This window comes from Argopecten irradians, chromosome 16, assembly GCF_041381155.1.
Source record: "Argopecten irradians isolate NY chromosome 16, Ai_NY, whole genome shotgun sequence".
Taxonomy (NCBI): domain Eukaryota; kingdom Metazoa; phylum Mollusca; class Bivalvia; order Pectinida; family Pectinidae; genus Argopecten; species Argopecten irradians.
Window position 1 is genome coordinate 29,285,259 of NC_091149.1, and position 11,457 is coordinate 29,296,715.

General features: G+C 32.8%; 1 protein-coding gene across 2 annotated transcripts in view; it reads left to right on the forward strand.

Annotated features, from left to right (window-relative positions):
- Positions 1-11,457, forward strand: part of LOC138310941 (titin-like) — a 255,773-nt gene that overhangs the window by 105,486 nt on the left and 138,830 nt on the right. For both annotated transcript variants that reach the window (XM_069252300.1, XM_069252301.1), the window contains exon 93: positions 9,039-9,803. In XM_069252300.1, the coding sequence (XP_069108401.1) occupies positions 9,039-9,803 (765 nt within the window). The remainder of the gene's footprint in view (positions 1-9,038; positions 9,804-11,457) is intronic.

The window sequence follows — 11,457 nt, forward strand, 5'->3', positions numbered from 1 at the left end:
TGCTGAAAAAAATCCCAGCTGGATTGTTTTAAAACTTTTATTGATAACGGGCAGATAACTCTAGATTAATATGTGATGATGCTTGATGCTGTAGACTTTAATGGTATGGGTATTTAGTGTGCTTCTAATTCCATCCCTTGACTGACCTCCACTACTCCTTATATAACATGGTCTGGGGATTAGAGAAAAGGAAGAATTACTGAGAAAATAGTATCAGATGATTAGTGGGAACAAATGATTAGAGGGAAAAGATATCTACCAAATACAAGGAAACGGGTTAAATATACAAAAAGAGTATTTTTTAAAAAGAAATTACAAGCGACAACATGTTTGATTTACTAGAGGAAAAATAATATTTCTATATAAAGAATGTTTACGAAAGGACATAGGGATCGGTTTCCTTACCAAAATGCCTGAAGCCCCTTTCTTTTCTTTTTATTCACACCTACTCTCTACTATGAGTGAAGTTTTGAAGCACGACCGTGACTCAGATTTTGACATTGATGTTGGTCAGTGGGATGCTTGAATTTGAAGTGCAGTGCTTTTAATATTTACTTGGTTGCTATAGTAACTATAGCGCAGTACTGTTAGCTGTAGATTGCATCATTGGCTGGGCAGTGTAGCGTCTGATGATCGCCTTCCATTACATTATTATTGTACCAGATTTTTACAGAGAAAACTTTATCATCAATTTTGGAAAACTCATTTTCTTTTCAAAACAGATTTAAGTAGTCTTCATTAAAGGATTGGTTGAAGATCAATATAAAATGGCAGCTGATATTATTTCTGTATTTTTTTTTCATCAAAACAGTCAAGTTTAATGTCTACATGTATTCAAAGACAGTTCAATTTTTATATGTCTTTACTGATTACGTGCTGCTTATTTTTACAAGAACTATCGAAGCGATTCTGTGTTAATTTGTACATAGGTATAAAATATGTAAATATCTGAGTTTAAATATTGTTAAAACACTTCAAAATTTGCGAAATAGTCCTTCTATTATTTAACACCAACTAGTATCCATGTAGTAATTTATTGTTATGTTTAGTTAGAAAACTTACAAACTAATTATGTTTGCTGAGAAACAAACATGCATTCCAAAATGTACAATTCTGTCATAGACACATGTATTGGGACGTACATAAATACTGAAAATGAAGGAAGATTTTGTACTTTTTGGAAAGTAGGTTTGCTATATTTTCCTTTTCAAAAGAACCACATTGTCATGTATTATAAGGTACATTACTGACTCCAATGTCTGCTGAGGTCCTCTCCATGGTGAGGTACCCAGTGGTCACAGGAGTGGGCAAGTCGTCAGTTTTTATATTTTCTATGTAGCTGGGCCATTTCCATGTAAACTCCATGCTGTTGTACAACAATAAAATTGTTTCATTGCAAAAAACTTGAAGTTGTTTTGTCTTCAGTGAAAATGCATGGCATGATTGTTGACACAGCATGAGTTGAAGCGTTAACTGACACGACCAAATATGGCAATATATCTTAATTGTGTTATTATGGCTCGGTGGTTTTGATAACTACCGGTATATTGTTGACAATGTGGTTTTTTATTTCCTAAATGTGTCTTTAACCTCCTTTTTGCTATTTATACTGGTAAAGATGTTTCGCTGTATATTGCTTTGTATTGTATGTTTTATGCTTTATAACGACGTATCTGCTATCTTTAAAATGCTGTTGTTTTCATAACAATTTGGAAATCATTGTTTGGTTGTAAATTCTATTGATATATTACGTTCAGTTTTAAGACCATTTTCATCATTTATTTTCAGTTTTTGTTTGATTTTCATTTATTTTTCATATTTCATTTTAATTTATTAATTCATAAGCATTTCTTATTTCGAATTTTGTTTATCCCAAGGCTTACAGTTTTGTTTTAAGCTTTTTTCATTTTTTTATTATTAAGTTGATCAATCATTTTTATTAAACAATTCTACTAATCCAATCATTAGTCAGATTTTTGACCAATCAGATGCTCTGTTTGTGGTTGTAAGTGGCCAAGTCTATACGAGCTGTAGTTGTCTGCACTGTTCACTTCACGTTACACATTTGGATGTTTCATCTTTTGTGGATCCCTACACATTTAAGATTCCTGGCCTAGTTTTCTCTATAAACATTTCTATTTTTCAACAATATTTAAATATTTCCATTTTAGATTCAATTAAACTTATAGTTATGACATATTATTATAAACTTAAAAGTATTATCATATATTTTCTATTTCTATAACATATAACTTATCAATTATTGCTAATGTGTGAACATCATTACTATTTATGTATATATGTTTTTACAAAATCATATGTCTCATCCATGTTTGAATGCGATATATCTAAGATTGCCATACCATATTGATACTTTTTTACGAGATTTTCATATCAGTTTTACATCATATTAAACAGGCTGATATATTGTAGTATGAAGAAGATAGCAGATATATTGTAGTGTAAAGAAGATATATTGTAGTGTGAAGAAGATAGCAGATATATTGTAGTGTGGTTAGAGAAAGTAGGTCGGCATGATTATAGTGTTATGGCAATTTATATTATAAATAACTGCCTTGGTGTATTCCTAGTATTGTGTCAATATTAGAAACAGTCGTTCATCCTCTCAATGTCATTGCAGAACAAAAACATTGTCTGTTGCCATGGAACCATACATTGGTAGTCATGGCAACAGTTAGTTTCTAGGATTATAATGAATTGATTGATATAAATCTGGATGATTAAGGATTAAGTGAATGTAGGTAGGCTGATGGAAGGGAACTAAGGTAAGTTTTGGAAGAACATAGGCTATGTTTAGGTAGGTGTACGCTATGGTAGGCTAGGTCAGGCTAGGTCAGATAGATATTGGGTAGGTGTAGGCTAGGGTAGGCTATGTGTAGGTAGGTGTAAGCAATGGTAGGCTAGTGTAGGCTAGGTCAGGCTAGGTAGATATTGGGTAGGTATAGGCTAGAGACAGGCAGTATATGTTGGTTTGATCACGTTTGTCGCCATCACTCACACCCTATATCTTATGTTCAGACTATGTGAATGCCGCTGAGTGTGTCACTTTGCATGAGGAAAACTACGAAATCGAAATCGAAATGGAGATTCACTGGAAAAAGCGCACCTGCCAAAACCAAATCACCAAACCAATATCTGAAAAAACTGCGGAACCTTTGACTGATCACATGACTGATCACATGGTCATCACACGACCTGATGAACCCTGGGATATCACAGTCCGACAGGCACACCGAACTCACTCAGTCTGACGAGACTTCACGAGACTAAAACTTTGTTTAACATATTCATTCCGTAACGCCTCGGGGTCGAGGTGTTGTTTTATTTTCATTGACTGTTGACCTGTATTGTTGATGATGAAACGATTTATTAAACCTTGTCCAATTCTAACCACACTATGCAGCCCTTTAAACCCGGACATTTTGTAAATGTCAGATGAAGCCTTCACACGTAGCTCAGATTTAACGCCCTTTTTGCCTTAAAGAGGAAAGTTATACCTATGGTAACTCTTCAGCACATGGTTTGGATTAACTGAATTTCGAAAAATTTTGTTTTTCTTGAAGCTAGTGCTCATATCAATTGGTTTACTAGGGAGATGTTAAGTGAGGTTGTGTCTTTCGGCCTTAAACAGGTATTTATTTTACACAACCTTTATGGTAAGCCATGCGATATTTCTACTTAGCTCCACAGAAAATCAGTATCTTTTCAAAGAAAAAAAAAAGAAAAAAAATATTTTTCGAAAAAAAAAAAAAATCAGAAAACAAAAGAAAATCTAGTAGAAAGATGTAATTTGAAATCGGTTTCATAGAGAAATATGGACAAGATTGTTAAAGTTTGTAGGATATGTGCAATATAATTTTTATAATATATATTTATTTATGTTGATGAAATGGCAGTCTCTTTCTCATTATTTTATCATTATATTTACTGATTTGCTTTGCTAGAATACAGTTATGATATATTGAAAGTTTTAGTTCATAGTATGAAACGAAGTGAAACTACCGTGCTTTAGTCGCCCTGACTGTAGATGGGTATTCCGGGTTCTTAGTTGGCAGTTGTTGTAAATCATTACCAAATCCATTTGACAAAACTTTAAAAACATCACTAAAAAGCTATTTTGCTCTGCATATGACATTGTGCTTATGTGTGTTATGTATTGTGATATATAATTAAGGTAATAAAACATTTAAATTTTATATGAAATTTTGAAACTAAATTAATATAAATATCTATATAAAGAATCAAATTCTGAAGAAAAACATAATAATTCATCTCACAATGCTTCAAAGAAATAAACGGATTAAACTTAAAATTAATAGAAAACAACAATTATCTGTTTAGATATAATTATGTTATATTTCCTAGTTAACGCTTCTTCAGTGATTTATCTGTATGACCTCTTTACTAAATTTTTGGCCGTGTCTCTTTAGAGCCAATGCTAGCTGCCACTCATGAACCCGGAACTTCCGCTACAGAAGTCGTGGAAGACAATGAACACAATAAGCAGCAGGAATCGGAGACAGTGTCTTCACTAGGTTGGCAATCTATGGGTTTGGATGATGATAGCATGCAGAACTTTGTAATAGCCGCATTCCTATTAACTCTGGCACTCAAACTGCTTTCATGGATATTTCAATTCAGCCTATGTTTTTGGTCATGCCTCTTATTTTGTCTCAGGCACTAAAATATTGTAAAACCAGTTTCTATTGGTCAAAAACCTTGTGTAAAACTGGTTTTCATTGGACAGCTTTGAATGTAAAACAATTGGATTCTTGAGCGTTTATACCAAATTATTGTAAAACTGATTATGATGCAACGGATAACATCATTTACATTGACCTAGTGCTTTTCCACTGCTTTTTATGGCTGTTCTAAGCTAGATCTTCATTGGTGTAGTTTCACTTGATTTCGCTTCACTGAAATTTTACGGCCATTTTGCATGGTCACATGATACATGCTTTAGTTTAAACTTTTATTTCACCTGTTTTTATTATTTTGTTTACTCCGTTTACTTTTTAGTTTCTTTGAATATTATCAAAGCTTTGGTTTCATTTTCAGTTTCATGTTTTGTTTTGTTACTTATTCTGTAAGCGGTCACTATTCAAAACAATTAGTATTCAAATCTTAAAATTTATTTTGAATTTACCATTTTACTTTAAACCACATTTTTTGATTTTGTTTAATTTAAAGATTAAACTATTCAAAGGCAAATCAAAAAAGATATTATAACATGATTGTATTTGAGAAGTTGAAGATTTCTATCTGAATTAATTATTTACCAGAACATGATTTTTTATTTATTTACAAAATGATTTTGTATGGATTTCTTTAGTCTATTTCTCAGGGAATGATCACCATGATCTCTGCTTAGTTTTCAACGCACAATTAGGTAGTAGTTAAGATAGACTATACATATCTATAAAAGGTTTGAATAATGATTTTTTGAATAGTGACTGTTAAGATTGCCTTTGTATCGCAGCAGGTGGGCGGAACTATATTATCATAATTATGAATGTGATAATTTTAATGGTACTTGTTGCCATGGTAACCAGAAATTAGATATCACATCTACCTGACTTAGGTGTATGTCTATTTCTGTGTGACATCGCTATGAGTAACGGTATAGAAAACCTAGAGAAATATATTGAAAAGATCTTGATTTTTTATGAAGGACCAAATAAAATATGAATCTTCATATTATGGTGTCCATTGTATTTATTTCTGCATGTTGCTATGAAACATGCTTTGATATTAAGATCATGTGCATGGCTATTTATAGTAATATTGTAGTAACACACTGTTTCACGTCACCAAATAAGAATTGGACCAGCACATCCTTCCCAAATTTTTAATATTTTTTTTGTAAATTTAGTTTAAATTAAATGTTGTACAATTTTATTGTTTCACAGTACATTTTTTTTCAAAATTGTTTAAAAGATACTATTAGTTTGCTGTTGTGTTTGATGTTTATTTTGAACATATCCCTGTAACATTGGGGAATAGATATAAGGGTTTGATGATGTAGAATACGCTCACCTGCTTGATGCTATTGCAACGCCGTATTTATAGATGTTTGAAGATTGTTGTGATGTATATGTTGTATTTGTCTATTGTTTACTCCTATTGCTGTCACTGTCTTAACTATTATTGTAAAACAAAACACTTTTCTTTAACATTCTTATATATTTATGAATTTTCAACTAATGTGTTTTTTTTTTATTCAATCAGGTTACAATGAAAAAAATCCTTCAATTTTCAGATTGTTGTAAAGTTATTGAAATAGGTGGATAATAAACTAAGACATTTTATTTAAAATTTGGTGTTTTGCTAAATGATTATTTTTTTAAAATTTATATTCCAGGAAACCATGTTTTGACATCAATTCTGTTTTCAAACATATCTATAGGGAGTCATTTTAAGAAAAGAACAGAAGTTACTTACAAAATCTAACTAATCTTTATTTGGCATTCATTACTCATTTTGTTCAAAAATTCTAATTTTGTTGACAGTTTAGAACTTTTTGGGGAAACTGAAATTTGCGAAAGTAAAACAACATTTCAGAAAAAAATATCAGCCAGTTCAAAAATGAATGAGCTATGGATGCCATGAAAATGCCATTGCAATATTTCTAGGTACATCCAAATGAAATCAAAAATAGATTGTATTAATCTACAGATTTGTTATTTGATATCAAAAAATAATAATAAAATCACCTTACTTGTTGCTTTTTGATCACAGTTTATAAAACAGATAGTTTTTGTTTCTAATTTGGATGTACCCTATGCTTTTAAATATTGACTACAGCCATGCAATTTGATTGTTTATGTCTCACGAATGATGTGTTGTTTTTTGCGCATGTAAATGTAGTTTATTTCTAGCATGGATTGCCTCCCCTTCCGCCGCCGCCATTTTGTGCATGCCTCTGGGTAGTCGTCATCCAATCACAACACGGTGAATAAATACACACTGTGATACCTGCTGGAGAAGGTAGGAGATATCCAACCAAGTCACGCGCATTATATACGAACATATTTCAAAAGGAAATCTTTATTAATATATTTCAAAACAAATAAATAATTAAGTAAATATAAAAAAGTCAAAAAATAACATTAGCATTAACAGAAATTAAAAAGCAGATATTTGTTTTAATTAAAATAAATGAAATGAAAATGAAAATTAACAAAAAAATGTTTTTAAGTAAGAAAGAATGTAAGGTAAAAATAGAGATATTCACATTGCAGAAATTTCTTTTGAATGTGGTTTGTGTATACAACCTTTGATATAAACGATATCATGACTTCTGACGACACATTGGAAGCAACATCTGACAACTAATTGTTCACGACTGTGACATTTTCCATCTAGAGATGACAAAGGCTGACCATTATATAATATATGGAAAGAGATGCGAAAACGATGTCATTATTTCAATTTCTCCATCATTTTCCAAATAACATATGGTATTTATGACAACAAATTTGTAATTCATTTTTTGTATTACTACGACTGCATATATTGGAATTTGGCAAAAATCTTAAAGTGTGTCTTCTCAATATTGTAAGCAGTGCTAATCGATATATACTATATCTATTATGATACAACTATAATGGTAGATATTTGTCATCTATGGATAAAATAGTGACTCAAATGGAGACGTGATATCTGCCAAGTGAGGAAGATGAGCTGGCTTGTGACAAATGGAAACACCAGAAGAAAGAAGAATTTATCTCACCCATCAATCAATTTGAAATATGCAGTCTTTCAATGCATAACAATATTTATTGATGATATCAGGTAAAAGTGACCTAGTTACAACATACATACATAACAGATGAACTATTCAGAATAATTTGTAAGGTTGCTAAAATTCGTATGTTATGTATTCCGTCTTTGCACGTTACAGATATGCCCTTTGCGGGTTAGTATCGATTTTGTCTTCATTACTTTCTGAGCAGATGTGTGACCTATGATGTTGCACTTTCAAAAACATGATGACTTAATAATCAGTACCTGCAAGGACAGATAACTGTAATATGCAAATAAAATAAGTATTTAAAAGATAAAAAGAATAACACATTGAAGATTAGCATCAGTTTCAAATTGATTGATCAAAGAGGACATAATCTGAAGAACAAGAAGAAAGAAGAAAGAAGTTCATCGTTTATGACACAACTTGCATTCACATAGAATCTATCCATTATTGTTACATTGCATATATATCCTTAAAAAATTAGGATTTATTTTCAATAACACTGCATACCTAAAACAAACATTTCATCAACCTACTTCCTTGTAAATGAAAAAAAGAAGATAAAAATAATGTGACAAAAATCTTTGTAAAGAGTAGCTATAAGTATCATTTCATTCAATAAATAAGGTTACTGGAAAAAAATTCTTTAAATACACAAGATCAATAGGAAACTATAAGATACTTTACAGTATATGTACAATGACATCGTGAAGAAGCTGTGTGGACTAATCTAGACGACAGGTCGCATAAATTATCTGACATAGAAAACGCATCCAAGATTTACCATACATACAAAACAGATCAGATAGGGAGAGATCAGCATAGGAATACTTATGATTGCAAGGACAATTGAAGATGCTGGAACGAAGGAAGCAGTGAGGAAATCCACAGGCATAAAAGAACCCTCCCTTACGTCTGGGTCATCTCTTACCTGGAAAGAACATTCACATTCCATACATGGCATTTTAATATCGATTACACATGATGAAACATCAGATGTTTACTTAACATGTTTTCATCCTTGATTACTGCCAAGTAAAATTTCTATCTATCACCTAACCTATCAGTATCAACAGGCAGTTTGACATGCTTATTTCAGCTCACACTATCGAATCCATTTTCATATATTTGACACTCTCAATTTTTTCATTATTCTTTCCAATTTTAATTTCAGAATTTCAAGTTATTTTTTATATATTCCGATTTCTTTTTTAAGGTGTATTAATTTGTATTTTCTGTTCATGTCTATGTATATTTTGCTTCCTAGAAATGACCGTACAAGTAGACGAAGTAGAGAAGGTCATTCCCGTTGCCGAGGAGACCGTAGAGACAGTGGAGGGTCTACCTACTATCCAGGAGAAGGAGGCTCCGGAAACCACGGAGACCATCTCCCTGGAGATCGCCGTGGGTGATGAACGTCCCACGGAGACGGAGGAAGTTTCTTTCGAGATTGTGACACGGGAGAAGGCAGAGGCCACTCCCGAGGAGGTCACAACTGAGTCTATAGTAGCCCTTCCTGATCAGCAGGAAGTTCCTCTGACGGCGGCAGTTCAGGAAGTCTCTGAGGCTGTCACCACGGAGACACAAATAGAAATCGGAGTGGAGACACAGCCGGAAGAGGCCGCGCCCGAGGAGGTTACCGTCAAGGAACTGCCACTGCCCAAAGAGGAAGTTCCTGTCGTGGAGACGGCACCAGAAGTGGTGGAGGAAGTCACTGAGGAAGAGGCTGCACCTACGAAACCCACAGGGGAAGCACCGCGATTCACGACCGAGCTAAGTAGCATTACCGTTACTGAGAGTAGCCCGGTCAAATTTATCTGCATTGTTATCGGTATCCCAACACCAAAGGTCACGTGGCTTTTGGATGGCGAAGTCATTGAGGATTCCGAAACCTATATCACTGAATATCAACAGGATGGAACCTGCACGCTTTCTATCGACGAATCTTTCAAAGAAGACGAGGGTGAATATAGCTGCCAGGCGGTGAATGATTTCGGCACTGCTATCACCACAGCTGAACTCAAACTTACAGGTAAGGCATTTTTTGCATTGTATTTTTCTGCTTTGAGATTCCTAAATAGGAATTTTTGACCTTTGAACTATATTTGATGTGATTTTTTACCTATCCTTTACTGTTTTCATCGGGAGAAAGGAGAGAAGAGATCTAATTTCGAAAAATGTAAAGCAGAAGAAAACATAATTCAGTTAATAGCTAATTTATTTTAAAGGCAATATAGTCTTTGAATTGTATATTTAAGTTTTCGAACATTTTTAATATTTTGCTGTAGTATATTAGATGTTTTCATAATTTTGGTGTGTTGCTGTTTCGTGTGAGATTTCAGGAGTGGGACTCTTTTGTGTGGAAGCTTTTAGAAATGGGTGGAGTGATTTGCCCAACAAAAACCTACACTAGCCATCTAACTGGTTGTCGTGTCTACCAGTGTAGTCGCTTTGATTTTGTAGTAGTCGATGTGTGGAGTGAAGTAGATTGCTATTAGATATATGCATTCATTTACAAAACGCTGATTAGATAAGCAGGGTGAAGATTAAATGATTCCTTCTTAACATGTGTTAATTATGTCAACTTCTGTTCTATTCAAATGATACGAATGATATGAGCGAGTGTGTCTGATACGTTTCCTCTTTCTCCCTATGTAACGCACTACCTTTCATACCCTTGGTCACATCTTGTCGTTTTCCTGTAGTATTAGCCCGTTTCTTATGTGAAGTAAAATTTTCTTGTAGTTTTAGTTCCTTTTCCTGCGTGACGTCAAACCTATGTTGACATGTATGATACATTCCTTTCCTGTATATTTAGTTCCTTTTCTTGTTTGAAGTCCCGATTGTGCAGACTTGTGTGAAATACAAGTTTCCTGTAGGTTGAGTTCCGTTTCTTGTGTGAAGTCCAATTTGTGAATACTTGAGTGAAGTACAATCACACCACACCACACTCCCAGCATGCCATACACCTAACCAGCATGCTGCACTGTGTATCTGTGTTAAATATCCCAGTTACAGGGATGGCTTTTATTCTGCCATATGTATTGTGCTCAATTCGTTTTATTATTTTGGTTGAAGTGTTATTTTTATTATGAGATTATCAAAGATATATATGTTTGATAATTTTAGTTATTTAAGATTAGATTGTCTTATTTTGTAAGAACTTTTAATACGATATTATAAAATTATTTATACGTTTGTTTCTGTTTTATTATACTATTGTCATGTGAATATATTTTGATAATTGATTGAACAAGGTTTTTTTCTATTGTAGAATACAATTTTATTATTCTTTTTATGTTCATAATACGCTACAAAGTGTTTTGGCTTTAATGTGAAAGATTATTATTGCTTTCAATGGTTTAGTGAACACATAAGTCAGGTATATGTAAACGCAATGTTAGTACTTTTAACCTATATCCAAATTATGAACAATATTCAGTTGATAATAGATGATTTTAAAAAATCCTTTGAATTTTGTTAATATTTGTCTCCATATGCCGACACATGTGTTCTTACAATGATAAAGACAAGCATGTATATTTCACTGTTGTAGCAGTTTACCTTAAAGCTTATTGATTGCTTTCCATATCGTATAGTTAAGTGTTTGGCCTAAGTTGTAAGCATACATGTACAGCTGTTATTAATCTACTATAATATGGTAATTACTTTTATATACCTAGTTA